At 31.1% G+C, this 15,911-nt stretch overlaps 1 protein-coding gene and 1 long non-coding RNA gene across 2 annotated transcripts; both read left to right on the top strand.

Annotated features, from left to right (window-relative positions):
• The first annotated feature begins 7,708 nt into the window (after window positions 1–7,708).
• Window positions 7,709–9,326, top strand: LOC112742613 (E3 ubiquitin-protein ligase SGR9, amyloplastic). Its single transcript, XM_025791855.3, has one exon. It carries the CDS (start codon window positions 8,131–8,133, stop codon window positions 8,998–9,000), a length of 870 nt encoding a protein of 289 aa, XP_025647640.1. The 5' UTR covers window positions 7,709–8,130; the 3' UTR covers window positions 9,001–9,326.
• Window positions 9,327–14,449: 5,123 nt separating this feature from the next.
• Window positions 14,450–15,363, top strand: LOC112718903 (uncharacterized). The gene is made up of 3 exons (XR_003161233.3): window positions 14,450–14,605; window positions 14,710–14,872; window positions 14,991–15,363. It is a non-coding gene; the product is annotated as an uncharacterized lncRNA (long non-coding RNA).
• Window positions 15,364–15,911: the final 548 nt, after the last annotated feature.

Here is a 15,911-nt window from a genome sequence, read left to right as displayed (position 1 = left end):
TTTTGTTGGCTAAAAAAATAATAATTTAAATTTGATTATGAACAAATCGAAAACATTCGTCTAGACTATGTCGAGAAGGTGCTTAAGATGATTAAAAGAAATCATCGATGAGCACGCTAGGTTGATCAAAGGTTCAAATTGAAAATGAAGATCCATGATCGAAGCAATGGAAAGACCAGTGATTGAGGCAGTTGAAGACAGCTATCACACTTGTTATAGCGGGAACAGTTATATTTGATTTTCTTGTATGTGGAGCACGTGAAGGAATTCTGATTGGCTAAAAAAGGCTATAAATAGACAGAACTTGGAAGGAATAAGGGTTGAAATTTGTTTTTAGAAAAAATACTCTCGCATACTCACTTCCCCAATGACTTTCTGGGTTCGCAAAAAGCTTTCTTTTCTGTTAGATTCCTTCCATGTCTTTTATATTTCTTTAAAATTCCTTGTAATCTTTACTCTTTCTACAAATTTATTTTTCATGCAAAGTCTTTGTTTTCTTCTTTAACTTTTCTCTATTGTCTTTCGAATTCGAAGTCATTTGACCTTTATTGAAGGCATTTTATTACTTTGATTTAATTTTGAGTCATTTACTTTGTTCTATAATTTTGATTTCAAGTCATTTAAATTTTATTTACATTTCAAGTTTTTTCATTCTTTCTCTATTTGTCTAAAATTGGGATCTTTTGGTGCACAATTTGAAAACTGGTATTCATAAGAGGAGTAGATTTCGCTCCCAGATCAGTAAAGATCGAACCAACCCAGATTTACTAAAAATCTGCATAACAAGAAGTAATCAACATCATGAGCATAAAATATTAATAGAACGTTCATATATCATCACACACTAGGACAACATTTACCGATCCTGTCAGTATACATCCCATAAGATAAATACTTACATGTATGAACATATGACATCCTCAGACCCTAGCTACTAAACTAGTGCTTGGGCTACCCTAGCACTTCTAGACTCTCCTATTCTTTCTGTACACTAATAAAATGGAGAGACTAAACTAAAAAGTACTAAACTAAGATGCCACCAAAAATACCAACTGATGTCTCCCTAACCGGAGTCAGATATCGCCATTTAGTATATCCCTGTGTGGTCCGCCTGTAGATGAGCTATTCCTAGAAGATGGTAACTCCTCCTCTTCTGGATCTTCCTATGGATCCCCCTCTTCTGAATCCTCTAATATAGATGCTCCACAGAATGAACTGCTACTCCCGCCTAGTATAAGACAATTGGCATATACTGGAGCTAACGCTTCACCTAATGGGCCAAACTACGCCTGTAGCTACTCGGCTGGTGAAGGAGGTGCCTGAGGTGCCGAAGGTATGATGACGTCCAGAGGTGGATCTGGGATGTAACCCTCTCCTGGGATGTAAAAGATGAGCATGGATTGGAGGACTGGGAAAAGAATGACTGTGGCCATTGGGGTGTAACCAAGAAAGAAGAAATTGTATGGCATATCTGAGTTAAAGTATGAACTATCTAGTGGGTGTGAAAAGGTCCTATCGCGCAATACATACATATGTACATGAGGTTCCCTACCAAAAACATAGTAACATCCAAATGTAATTGGGTCCTCAAAGATGAACGGAGGGTCCAACTCATAGAAGAGCACTCTCGTCTCCATCTGAAGGGAAGAATAGGGGGTAAGAACTTGGGGGTTCTTATTAAGGTTAGGGTTGTTAGTTAAGTTCATTATCATTTTGTTGTTCACTTAGACAAACAGTATGTAAATAGAAAATACGGAACATAATAAAGTACAAAAAATAATAAATAAACAAAAAATACAAAAGTCTTACAGAAAAGACAAACACAGAAAAACACACATACATTCATATAGAATACATGATAGAAAAGAATGCGCAAACAATTACGACACATGTTTAGTCCTAGTGCAGGTCATGAGCTCATGTGTTGGTTTCTACCTGCTCCTGACGTAACTCGACGCACCTGGCCAGATATGGCATTTCGAGAGCTAATCAGAACTACGCACATTATAGTAATACTTTTGTAAGCGACCTTGCCTTACAGGAACATCACTCTGGCTGAGCATGCATGTCATACCTCTGTAAGGGACCTTGCCTTACAAGAACAACACTATGGCTAAGTATGTCTGGAAAGCAAATTAATATAATCCATGGGCATTCCCGTCTTTTATATTTGGCCCAATGACCCAAATCAACAATCATTATTCGACCAGAGGCCCAATCAATAATCATCAGTTTCTAAATGCAATCATTAGCTTACACATTCTGCTTTTCTCAAGTTTTTCAAGGCCAAGCCCACTTCATTAATTTCATGACTCTTTTCTTTTTTTTTTTTAATATCTTTCACATCCTATTCTCCTTTTAATGCCATAATTATTTACAGTCCTTTCCTCATACCTCTCTCTAGGTGTTTTATGATGAATATCCTAGAATCTAGACTTTTGTATTATATTTTTATGTCTTTTACTATAATTACCATTATATTCTTTGAAACTTTTAAGTTATTTGCCTGTTATGTTTTCGTCACTTTTTCTTATGTCCTTTTAACCTTTGAATATTAATCTTTAATCCCAAGACTTTAGTTACTTATGTTCTAGTCTCTAGGCTTTAGTTAATTGTATTAAAATCCTTCAGTCTTTAGACTAATTGCACTTTCACTTTTAAAATTTTACCAAATTATATTTTCCTTTAATTCTTTACAAAATTCCATTGTATTGTGCTTTAGTACTTAGCGCCAATGTGGGTACCGAATGCCGTAAATCACAACGCATGGCACTTAGCACTCATGACTAGTGCCCAGCGCATTCGAAGTGTGAAATTTTGTCACAGAATACAGATGCCTAGCACCCAACACCTGATGCCCAGGTTTGATTAACAGGGAGCCTAGCACCTACGTAGGTTGCGTGACTGGACACCCAGCACCCATATAATCTCACATGAAAGGCGCCCAATACCCAAAGTTTTCAAAGGGGAGGGTGCCCAGTGCCCAAATTTTTAACCATTAGAATACGTTAAAAACGTCACGCAAACATTTAGTTTCAAACCTGAGATAATCAAACATCAGGAAAGCATAAAAACACTTTCAATTCATAATAAATTTACCAAGCGTTACCTCTTCATTTTAACTTACGAAAATCGATTTTCTCTTGACGATCTCTATCTGACTTTTTTTTCTAACTTTTAATGAAAAACAACTTATAAACTATGATATATATATATATATATTCTAAATTGTCATCACAAATTCAAGAAGAAGTTCTTCTCCTTGACAAATCTAATACGGTTGTGAAGAGGAGGAAGAGACTAACACTTTAATTGGTTTAAAATCTTAATTGAAAATTTAGAACTAAAGGATCAAACATCAGATACTATCTGACAATGGAGTTTTTAACTTTTCTCTCTTGTTCTTCTTTTCAACATCACGTAACATGAAAAAGAAAGGAAGCAAGAGGTAGTTATTGGGATTATGTACGAAGAGAGGAAAAATAAGCAGGAGGTGGCTTGAATCAACACAGCCTAAATTCCAAGGGTGATTAGTCACCCGACTAAATTAATAAAATATATTAAGAAAATAATTACTAAAGCTAGATATATTATACTACTAGTAATTATACTCTTAGAGCAAATATATGAGCTATTAGCGGATAGTATAAATAATATTAGTAACATGATTATTTTGAAATAAAAAATCCATGCTGATACATTAGCATCGCTAAGTTCATCAGAGAGTGCCGATAGATTTTAGGCTAGGTTATTGTATTATATTTTTTATTCTCTCAAGATTCGGTTCCGACTTGTCGAAACGACTCTAACCGCGAAAATCAGAATTTTAAAATTTCTAGTCGAAGCGCCTCAAAAACGAAATCTTCGCTAGTTAGTAACTAAGGATGTAACGAGGTGCTGGCTTTAACTAGACTTTTCGAGAAATAAATCCGTTTTTCCGAAAACTAAGCCGTTATAACTGATGGCGTAGAACATTAACATGCACATGTCACTATTAAGTGTTCACCTATGCAAAGTAGTAAAAGTTTCACATTGAGATTTTGTAAATAATCCACATTGACCTTATGGTTGACCAAAGTTTATAAATTTGACTTCAGAGATGACTTGATTCTCATTGCATACAAGTTCCAAATAAAGTGTTTCCTTCGTAACAGGAATAGAAATAGGTAGGATAGGGTAGTATTTGGAGCCAACTTTAACCCTACCCGTGGGTTGAGAATATCCTAACCCTAACCTTATCCGTGGATACCTAACTATACCCGTAGGTTACAAAAAAGATGCAACATTATTATATAACTTGATGATAATTTAAAATAGAACTAACTTTTAAGTAAAAAAAGTATTAAATTATCAATTAATGATAATCTTTTAGTAACTAAGTATCTTTTACATTTAGTGAGAGGTTTTTGGTTCAACATCCACTTAAACCATATTTTTATATAAGTATATAACATATACATATATAGGGTGCAGGTTGGTCGGGTAGGGTGCTGCTCAACTCGCACCTACCCGACCCGCATGAGAACCCTACCGTACCCACTGTGAATCGGGTGGGTTCGGATTGGATACTTGCGGGTAGGGTGCATGTTGCCACCCTACTTCATAAGCACTTGTACAAATATTTCCAATTATTTCTTTAGAAAAAAAAGGTTAAATAAATGTCTTCTCATCTCTTTTCAAAAATTAGTTCATTGTCTTCTTTCTCGTTAAGAAATTATCTTAAAATATTGTACTTATTGTATTAAATTAAATTAATATCTTGTACGAAAAAAATAAATAATAATTCATATATTTTAAGTTATTTAATTCTTTTTAAGAAATAATATCTTTTTAAAATTAATTTATAATTTGTTTTGAATATAAATATATATATATATATATATATATATATATATATATATATATATAAAGCAAATTTGAGATAAATAAAAAATTTTGGAAATTAAAATTTATTAACTTAAAAATAATTACCATTGTTGTTTAAACTTTCCACAACCAGTGGCACATTCGATAGAAGCATAACATCGAAGAGATTATTTTAGAATTTTAAAAATTTTTTAAAATTATTTTAAGATTTTTTAAATTTATTGAAAATTGTTTTATATTTTATCTTATCTCACACACGTAAATATTTAATATAGTCACATGTACGAATTAATATTTCATATTAACAATAACGATTATTATTTAACAGATCAAATTGTAAAGAATTGTATTGTTTAATAAAACTAATATTAAAAATTATTTTGTATATTTTAAAATATAAAAAACTAATTAAAATGTTGGACTTTAAAAATTTTGAATAGATAATTACTCTTATAAGAATGAGGTAATTATTTTTGTTGAAAAATATATACTCTTTTAGGTTTCTACAATTTTAATAATAAATTAGTATAATAACAAAAGACTAGGAATCTTGGATTTTCTAATGTAAAGAATTATAGAATTATTATTCTCCTTCTTTATTACTTATACATATTCTCTTATTAGAAAATATAATCTCAAGTAGTGTTGGGTGGTTGTTATATCATAAATTGAAACCACTTATGACTGAATGACCAAACTAGAAGTCTAGAACCCACCTATCTAGCTAGTTAGATAAAGTGTTGTTCGTCAAATCGTGTAAATAAAGAAAGAGTAATTAACACTGTACAACTACTATAAAAATCTTTATAATAGGTTGATTTTACTGCCCCTCAAATTAACTGAAGCATTGTCTACAAAAGGAAAACTAAATAGATAAATGAAGCACAACTAAATCCTAATAGTAATTGTCTCAAATTAACTGAAGCACAATCATCAATGATAAATAGATTTTGGATTTAATCGTATTACTGATCACTAAGATAATTTTGGATTTATTAATTTATTGATATTTAAAATAAAAAATATTATACATTAGAATTGATGTATTAATTTTCGTTTGATTATGAAAGATATTAATATGATGATATATATTATAACAAAAATGACAATAAAATTATAATTTTATTAAATAAAATTTCTTTTTTTGGGAGAAATTTAACAATAATTTTAAATAAAGCTATCCCTCTGTTTAAGAAACTCTTTGTTTTTTTTTCTTTTGTTTAGTTTATTTAAATAAAAAATAATAAATAAATTTGCCACAACAGATATGGTTAAATAAGATATTGATTAAAAAACCTTGAAAACATATTAATATTATCATTCTTTTTGAAATTTACACTGCAACAATGCATTTTTAGTTATTGTTTCTCTTTTTATGTATTATTACATTTAATTTAATTTTAAAATATTAATAATGTAAAAAATTTTATATAATCATATATTTAGGAGAAAATTTTATTCCTTTCTTTTGAGATATGTTAAAATGACACTCCTCTTTCTTCTATTTATAAAATGTATATTTTCTTCTCTTATAATTTTTAAAAAACCTTATTTTTAATTCATTTTAAATTTTTTGGGTTAACTAATGTTAATTTTATCCATTTTTTTACAAAAATACCCTTTAGCAAAATTTTATTCTTTTGTTATTAAATTTTGCTTACCAAAATACTCTTTAATAAATTATTTTTTTAAAATATCTTTCAATAATTTTTTAATTATTAAATTGTGATTTACCAAAATTTTCATCAACAATTACTTTATATTTTACTATTAATTTTCTAATATCAATATATATTATTTTAGCATTAAATAAAAAAAATCTTGATAAGATCATTTTCAATATCAATATATATTAATTGATATACATATTAACAGTGGTAAGACTTTTTTTATTTAATGTTAAAATAATATATATTGATATCGAAAAATTAATAGTACAATATAAAAAAAATTGTTAACGAAAATTTTGATAAAATTATAATTTAATAATTAAAAAATTATTGAAGGGTATTTTAGAAAAAAATAATTTATTAAATGATATTTTGGTAAGCAAAATTTAATGACAAAAAAATAAAATTTTTACTAAAGGATATTTTTGTAAAAAATAATTTATTTTTCTTGAAAAATGAATAAAATTAACATTAGTTAACACAAAAAATTTAAAATAGATTAAAGAATAAGTTTTTTAAAAGTTATAAAGAGATGTACATTTTATAAATAGAAAAAAGAAAAATATCATTTTAGTATTTTTTAAAAGAAAAAAATAGAATTTTTTTTATATTTAGATAATTTTCTAAATAATAAATTTTTAAAAATTAATTATTTTAATTTTGATAATGTGACAATAAATAATTAAATGTATATATAAAATTTGTTTACACTATTAATGTATGAAAATTATAATTCTATTATATTTATGTATTTCATGTTTATAGGCACTAGACAAAAATATAATGCATAAAGAAAAAGAAAATATAAGTATCAAGAAATTTTTTACCTCTTTTCCGGAAATTAACTTTCTTTAACCAATAATAATCAATAATAAAAATAAAGAATGTTTAACGGTTGATATAGTTTGAGTTGTTACTATAAAAAGAATTAAAAAAATGTTTAATTACTCTATTGGTCTCTATAGTTTTGCGAAATTTTTAGTTAGATTCTTATACTTTTTTTTTTAATTGAGTTCCTGTACTAAATTTTTTTTTCAATTAAGTCCCTCTTAGTAGTAATTGGTTTAATTATAGACCAACTTAAAAAAAAATTTGTGTAAAAACTCAAATAAAAAGAAAAAAAATCTAGGGATTCAATTAAAAAAAATTGGTATAGAGACCAATTAAAAGAAAAAAAAATATAAAAAACTAATTAAAAATTTCACAAAACTATAAGAACAATAAAATAATTAAATCTTCAAAAAATTAACTAATTGTTAATTAAAAGTACATTGATTCTGGTTTTCCCCCCTTTTTGCTAACGTTATTTTCATTCTTAGTTCTTCGGATAAAAAAATTATTATATAAGCACAAATTAGGTGTGAATATAAATTGGACTTGTTGCATTTTAACGACGGTAATCACAAGCCCACACGTACATATAAAGCCACAAACCCCCTACTTCGCTTATCAATTCTCATCATCACCACCACCATCACCACCGTCTTAAACCAAACAAAACAAAAGCAAGAAAAAGAAAAAGAAAAAGAAACAGAAACTAAAGCCAACAAAGTCCAAGAAATAAAAAAGAACACATCATGATCCCATAATAACAATGGAAGAAGCAACAACATCTTCAACATCATCAACAATCATGGCAGCACTCTCCACTCTCTCTCCCACCACCGTCTCCAATCTCACCCACTCCATCATCTCCGCCACCAACCACCGCACCCACCGCCTCGCCCTCCTCCTCTCCTCCCCAACCCTCTTCTCTCTAACCCTCCACCATCTCCATACCCTCTCTCTCCACCAAAAAACCCTCCTCATCGCGCGCCACCTCCTCTCTTCTCTCCACACACTCACTCGCCACGCCGCAATGCCGCCACCATTGTCAACTTCAATGCGGCAACGCGATCTCGACGCGGTTCTCCTCCTTCTCTTGTTCTGCGAGACGCACAACCACAACCCCGAGCTTTTAGAAGATTCCTTTTCGGAATGGAGGGTGAATTTGAGAAGGGCTTTCCGGGAGAAAATATTGGCGGCCGTTTCTTTTTGTGGCGGTTTTGGATTACCAAGTATTGGGGAGTGTAACGGAACGATCTTGATCCCTTATGTGGAAACGGTGGTTCGGTGCATGGGGCTGGTGGGGTCCATGGGATGTTGTGTAGGGAGAGGGAATAATAAGGAGGAGGTGGAGGTGGCAGCAGCGGCGGCGGCGGTAGTGGCTTTGCCGGCGGTGGAGGTGGCGGTTGGAGGAAAAGAGTGTGTGATTTGCAAAGAAGAGATGCGCGTGGGGAGGGACGTTTGCGAATTGCCATGTCAGCATTTGTTTCATTGGATGTGCATTTTGCCGTGGCTTGGAAAGAGGAACACTTGTCCCTGCTGCAGGCTCAGGTTGCCGTCCGATGATGTTTTCGGAGAGATCCAACGGCTGTGGGGTGTTTTGGTTAAGATGGGTGGAAAAGAATGTGGAGGCGGTTAATTCTGTTGACCTTATTTCTTGTACTTTAGGACTATGATTCTTCGATTTTACGAATTTCATTTATAAGTATTTCTCTAATATCAGAGTTAATAGCTAGTTGGGATTTTAGCTATTTCCTTCAGAGTTTGATCCCTGTTGGCTTGAATTTTACGCTCAGGAATTTATGTTTCTAGAGAAGCTTTGCATCGATCTAAGAAAATAGTCACTTTCTTTTATTAGTTGTGGATATTTTGAAAAAATATTGTAAATATCAATTAGTAAGTATGCCAAATTTTTCTTCGGGCCTAGTAGCTAGTTTGTAAAACAAAGAATTAATTTTTTCGTTAGTCCTGGTTATTTGTAACACTTTTTTATTTGTTTCTATGTTTTCACTTAGCAAAGGGATTCAAGAACAATAAGGCAGGGTATTAGAGAGGTGGGGTCCACGTACAAGTGGCTTTATGATTTGTGTGATGATAGTAGAATGGAGCAAAACAAGCTTACTAACTAGATTGGTTCTTGACTTGAATGGCTAGCAATAATTTGTTTGATTTTGATGCTGCTGGCATTAGACAAGGACTCATGTGGTCTATAGAGGTATCAAATGAATTGGAAGGATAAAGGGTGGAAATGGTAGGGTTCTTAATCTTGTGGATGTATGTACAGTGTTATAAAGATTTTTTTTTATCATCTTTAGTGCAAAATTTTTAGTCCACAATTAATTAATTATAACTAAATACTTGTTTATTTATTTTTATTCTATTATATTTTTTAAACTAATGTGAAATAGTTCATTATTATGAAAAAAAAAAAAACCCTTAAAACTTTCTATTATAAGACAGAACAGTAATGCTTTAACAATGTGTTACTCATAGATGGTAGTTGATTTTGCAGTAATTGCTAATTTGATGTCATCCTTATGATTAATGTATGTGATAGAATATGCCTTAGTAGAGGTGATGTCAAATTCTTTAATCTCTTTGACGATTGAAATTTCAATTACAATTACATTTCTATGGCATATATATATATTCTACCTTGTAGAACATAGGCCAGGACACACTCTACATGTGTGGAATTGTGCTGGCACAATCGTAGTGTGACAAATATCTCTGCCAAGAGATAAATTCTGCTGATATTGTACTGTGAGACAGATGGTGCAGCTGATTTTCAGCTTCCGTCACATGAGAGATTTCTGATTAAGGTAGGATAATGAACTTAATGACAATGAGTATGATTAACCTTAACGAAGGGCCATTGTTGGGTATATGGGCTTAGTTGTTCATGGGCCTTGTTGGTTTTTCGCAGGGAGCCCTTGTATGTGTATTTATTTTTTTATTGACATTTGGTGTAACGATAGGAGTGAAATTGTTTATAGAAAATGTAACTGGGTTTAGTATTTATAACTTATATTCGATGCATTAGAGTTATTGTGTATGGGCTTATTGAGTTCTTTGTCTAATCAGAGCTCTGTCCGGAATAAAAAACTGTATGTAACAACCATGAGGTGCACGGAAGGTTTAGTGTAGTGCCAATTATGTTTGCCTTGCTAGAAGGTGCACCGAATTTAAATAGTTTTGTTTAAGAACCCATATTATTTATAATAGTGTATGTGAGTGTGTTGTATGGGTGTGTAAAATATAGGTGTACTGTTTAGGATTGGGAGCTGTCCAATTTGCTTGATAAAAAAAAAAAGTGGAATATATCATTAGCTCCACCCTTATTCATTGGGTTTCTAGAATTATTATTCTTTTCTATGTATATATTTAGGTATAAGTTTTAGAATTATCGTAACCTTTGATTAACCTTTTCTTTATGGCATGAGGTAAGGTTTAGAGTAATTAAGATGTTACAAGTTGTTGAAATTTCCCACGTCGCATACGCACGCGGCAGAAACAATCGCCCGCGTACTAGGTCATGGGTCGCGTACGTGTACATGAGTTTTGACCCATCCTTCGTACACATGCAAAAGGTGTGTATGCATGGAGGCCAGGCAGAATCACACACTCGTGTATGGGAGGTACCTGCATACGCATACACTCCCAAATTTTGAAAATTTTGTAAAGTTGCAGAATTCAGTTTTAAACACCAAATTTTAAACGTTCATAACTTCCTCTATAAAATTTCATTTTCATCAAACTTTATATCAATTTAAAATTTTTTAAATTATCTTTAATTTAAAGTAAATTTCAACCAATTTCAAAAATAAAGGCTCACGTTATGATCTTTCAAAATTCACCAAAAATCGGTTTTTATCTAAAGTTAGCTAGGTCCTCAAACTTCCAAAATTCACAATCAAGACCAATTATCCTACAACCAAAATAGTCCAATGTACCTAAATCATGTTCATATAACTTCCAATTCATTCCACAACCTATCAATACAAATTTTCATCATTTTCATATAAAGATTCCTACTTACACATTACCACTATTTAATAATTAACAACTCAACATCAATTTAACAATCCTCAACATTCATCAATATCAACAAGCATCATAATCCAGTTATCACTCCTCAAAATTATCATTATACAACTTCAATCTCAAAAATCAACAACACCACCAAAATTCAACATCAACATTTATCATAATCATCAATGCCATCATACATAATCAATTCAATTCTATCCTATGGTCTATTAATCTAAGTGTCCAGAAATATTACATATTACATAGAAAAAATTGAAACCATACCTTAACCGATTTCCAATATGCACAATACACTAAATTTGAGCCTAAACAAGCTTTTAACCAAAATCAAGCCACCAATTCCAATCCAAATGCTTCCAAATAGCCAAGACAACTCCAATAAGAACCAATGCTCAAACTAACATCATATATTTAAAAAAAAAAAACCTAATATTCACAATATACCAAATTACAAGGTTTTTTAGAAATCCTATCTTATCTACTGAAATTTCAGATAGAACCCAACAATCTCTCACTAATGGTTAGTACCTAATCAACCAAAATACAAAATTTTACTCAAAATCAAAACCTTAAATTCGAATTTTACAAGGCCATAAAATTGGGTTGGTATTCTCGAGATTCTTACCACTTTAGTTAGATGAAAATAACGGATTCGGCGAGAACTTTGCATAGCCGCAAATGACACGTGAATCGGAGCACCGTAGCTCGAGTTATAGTCACTGGAAGTTGGTGATGAATAGTAACTTTTCTCTTTCTTCTCTCAACTCATGCAGCTGCTAGGTTTAATATTTAGTGAGTTATGGCACTGAAATGGGTTCATTAATATGTGGCTAAAAATTTTGATATGGTAGTAAAATGGGTGTTATACTTTAACATGGTGAGTTTTTGTGTTTTTCAAAACTATGGGAGTACACAAATCGGACTTACCGATTTGTGTTGAAAAAATTTTAAAAAGTTGGAGTACACAAATCGGACCCACCGATTTGTGTTGAAAAAATTTAAAAAATTTGGAGTACACAAATCGGACCCACCGATTTGTGTACTCCAAATTTTTTTAATTTTTTCAACACAAATCGGACGGTCCGAGTACAGAAATCGGACGGTCCGATTTGTGTACCTAAAAATCGGACGATCCGATTTCTGTACCTCTTAAGAATCGGACGGTCCGATTTGTACTCCGTACATTAAATCATCCCACATTTTAAAAAAATACCACATTAGATCACATTTTAGAAAAACACCATTGTTAATCCAATATTAAAAATAAAAAAGTGTTAATATGTTTATATATGTTGGACTTGGGCTCGATCCAATCTGTTAGTATTTTTGGCCCATTTGCCCCAACTTTAGGCCAAACCTTTAAAATTAGCGTCCAGTTTTTAATTCTAATTGTTTTCTTAAGTTTTTCTACTTTTTTTATCATCTCGTACAGTACCGAACAGACGTGAGCTGGTACTATCGCCTAATTTATCGGTATGTATTTTTACGTAATTTTTCGCAAAAAATTACTTTTTCCAACTCAGAAAAAATCTACTGAGTCTAAATATCATATTTAATTTTTTTAATTATCATTCTAAATTTTTGGATCTTATTTTGGACAATTAAACGGTTTAATTATTGTGATTCTTATAACATGTCAGGAAACACAAGCCTGGAGTTCTCTACCCTAGTAACAATTGGTGTAGTAAAATTAGAGGCGCTGTTATTTCCTGTATTAATAGCATATGAAACATTTTGTTGTGATATATGAGAACCTAACACTCCAGAAATAGGTACATTTAATATGACATATGAACTTTGGTAAAGAGGATTTTGAAAAGTTGAGTAGAGAGGCACAGGCAATCCTTGTGTTACCAAAGGGGGGACATACTCCAGTGGCAAGCCATAAGACGGTCACCCATGGTATTTATGTGATTTGCATTTAACCCTGGATGGGTATAGCCAATGCAATCATGCCTCACTGACAGCAAGATAGGCTCTGCCTTTGAAATCACAGGAAAATTTTCGAACACATTTTCTTTAGTCTCATTACTAGAAGTAGAAAAAGAGACTGTAGATGTATTTGACATGTCAACTGACGCTGATTTCTTAGTCTTTGAAAACACGATCTTACCATTATATAACCACATGCAAATTCAAAATTCATAATTTTTCTTTTGACAAACTACAATCTATTGACAAGGTCCCACCAGACATACTAATTTGTTTTTACTCAAATTTTGTTAATGTTTAAAAGAAAATATAGGTATCTCAATGTCACAATTATAATGTCAATAAAAATTAAAAGAAATGAAAAAAACAAACAAACAAAGAAATGCAAAGTATTGGAGGCAAAGTAAATTGTAGAATTTAAAACAAACAAAAAAATTAAAGAGATGATAAAGAAAGAAATATAAATGTAAAAAAGAGATGAACATGTAAAAGTAGAGAAATTTTATTAATAAAAATTGGAAGAAAGCAAATTACAAGTATTTGAGTTTAGAGAAATTAATTAAGATTCTCAATTATTACTCTGGGATGCTAAGGGACTAAGAACGTTTTGGATTTCTAAGTGTTTTTCAAAAGAACTGGACTTCTTATAATGTGTTTCTAAAACTCTATTTATAGACTAACCTAATATCAACGAAATGGATCCTCTCAATTGTTAAAAAAAATTGAAAATATAAAGTGTGATCTCTACTCATTCATTGTTTTTTCTCTCATATTTATTTTTTGTCTCACTTATAAAATTAATTATAGAAGATCACACTTTACTCCCTCAATTGTTAAAAAAATTTGAGAAAATCTATTCACAATGTCAACTTACTTTGTACATCACTTTTGAAAATTTTAAATTGCATCCATAATACTCCTTATTTAATGTCAATTCAAAAAATTGAAATAACTAAACTGTAAAATGATCTAATTTAATTAAAATAAATATAATTATTATATACCGATCACTATATAACTAATTATTTTTTTTCATAATTTTTTATAAAAATAATATTTTTATCTAACACACACATATATATATATTATATAATTTATTAAAAATTATAATAAAAGATAATAAGTCTTTTAATGTTTTAAATTTCTCATCGCTGGAAGACCTTTCAGGGCAAAGAAATCCTATGGACAACTCCAAGGAAGACCTCCGATTCTTCCTCCCTCGTTCTTGCTTGTATAGTTGTCGACGATGAAGAAAATGATTAGTGAGTACCCATTAATCTTCTTTGGTTCTTCCTCTCTTATTTTCTTCCGTTCTTCGACTTCCTCTCTCAAAATCTACGATTTTCCATTTTCTTTTTGGTTAAAGCACGATTACGATGGACTCTGTAAACTAGAACAGTGAATAATTTCAAATTATGGACTGGATTAATCGTGCTCTTCGATTAGTGTCCCCTTCCCTTCTCCCTTGGAGTTTCAAGCACTTGCCCAAGTGTTCCACCAAAAGAATGAGGCCCCTGTTCATGATACAGGTTTTTATTTTTCAAACCTTTCTCCAATGCCTCATCCTTTTTTTTTTTCAATTCATTATTCACTGGCTTTTTTTGCTAAGAGAGTCTGATTTAATTGTTCATTTGTTTTGTGCTAAAGCTCTCAAAGTTGCTGCTATAAGGGGTTTTCCCCCTGAAGGGAAACAGTTGCATGCCCATTTGATAAAGTTTGGTTTTTGTCACGTTCTGTCATTACAAAATCAGATCTTGAGTATTTACAAGGCAAGAAAACCAAAGATGCACTAAAACTGTTTGATGAATTGCCTGGGAGAAATGTGGTCTCGTGGAATATTGTGATCCACCACGTTATTGGATTTGGAAATGCAAATGACTTGAATCCTCATCTGGGGTTTTCTTATTGTTGTTGGAAAAGGTGGCTCCAGATGATGTAACATTGAATGGTTTGATTGGTGTATGTGCAAAGCTTCATGATATCGAAATTGAAGTACAACTGCACTGTTTTGCAATGAAAAGAGGACTTGATTTGGATTGTTTTGTAGGTAGTGCTTGAAATCAGTTCTTGAAATCAATTCCAATTCAAGCTGAATCAAACATTTATGCTTCTCAAACAAAGATTCATATCATATGCTAAATTGGAAGAACTAATATAAGAATTTTAAAAACTTTTAGAGACTTTCATGTCTTTATTAAATAATTATAACGACTAATTTGTCTGAAACATTTTTCAAATATAACATATAAATAATTAGTCTAAAAAATAAAATGTTAAAAAATAATTTGGTAATTAAAATTTATTAAGATTAAAGTATTCGCCATTCTTTGGAGATTTAATGAGTATCATAGAGGCTATCAGCACATTTTCCCTTACATTTATGCTTCAATTATGTGCATATTTGTTGCTAATCGTGTCTTTCACCCGTGATTTCAACATTTTATAATTTTAAGAATTTATGAAGAAAAAATGACAACAATAAATGAGAACCAAAGCCAAACATGGCCACATTTCAATTGGTACAAGATTGTGTGAACAGCAAAGGTTGGCACTAATTATGAGTTGATT

This window comes from Arachis hypogaea, chromosome 2 (assembly GCF_003086295.3).
Source record: "Arachis hypogaea cultivar Tifrunner chromosome 2, arahy.Tifrunner.gnm2.J5K5, whole genome shotgun sequence".
NCBI classification, from domain to species: Eukaryota; Viridiplantae; Streptophyta; class Magnoliopsida; order Fabales; family Fabaceae; genus Arachis; species Arachis hypogaea.
Note: the sequence above shows the minus strand (reverse complement) of the source record. Positions and strands in the feature narration are given on the sequence as shown.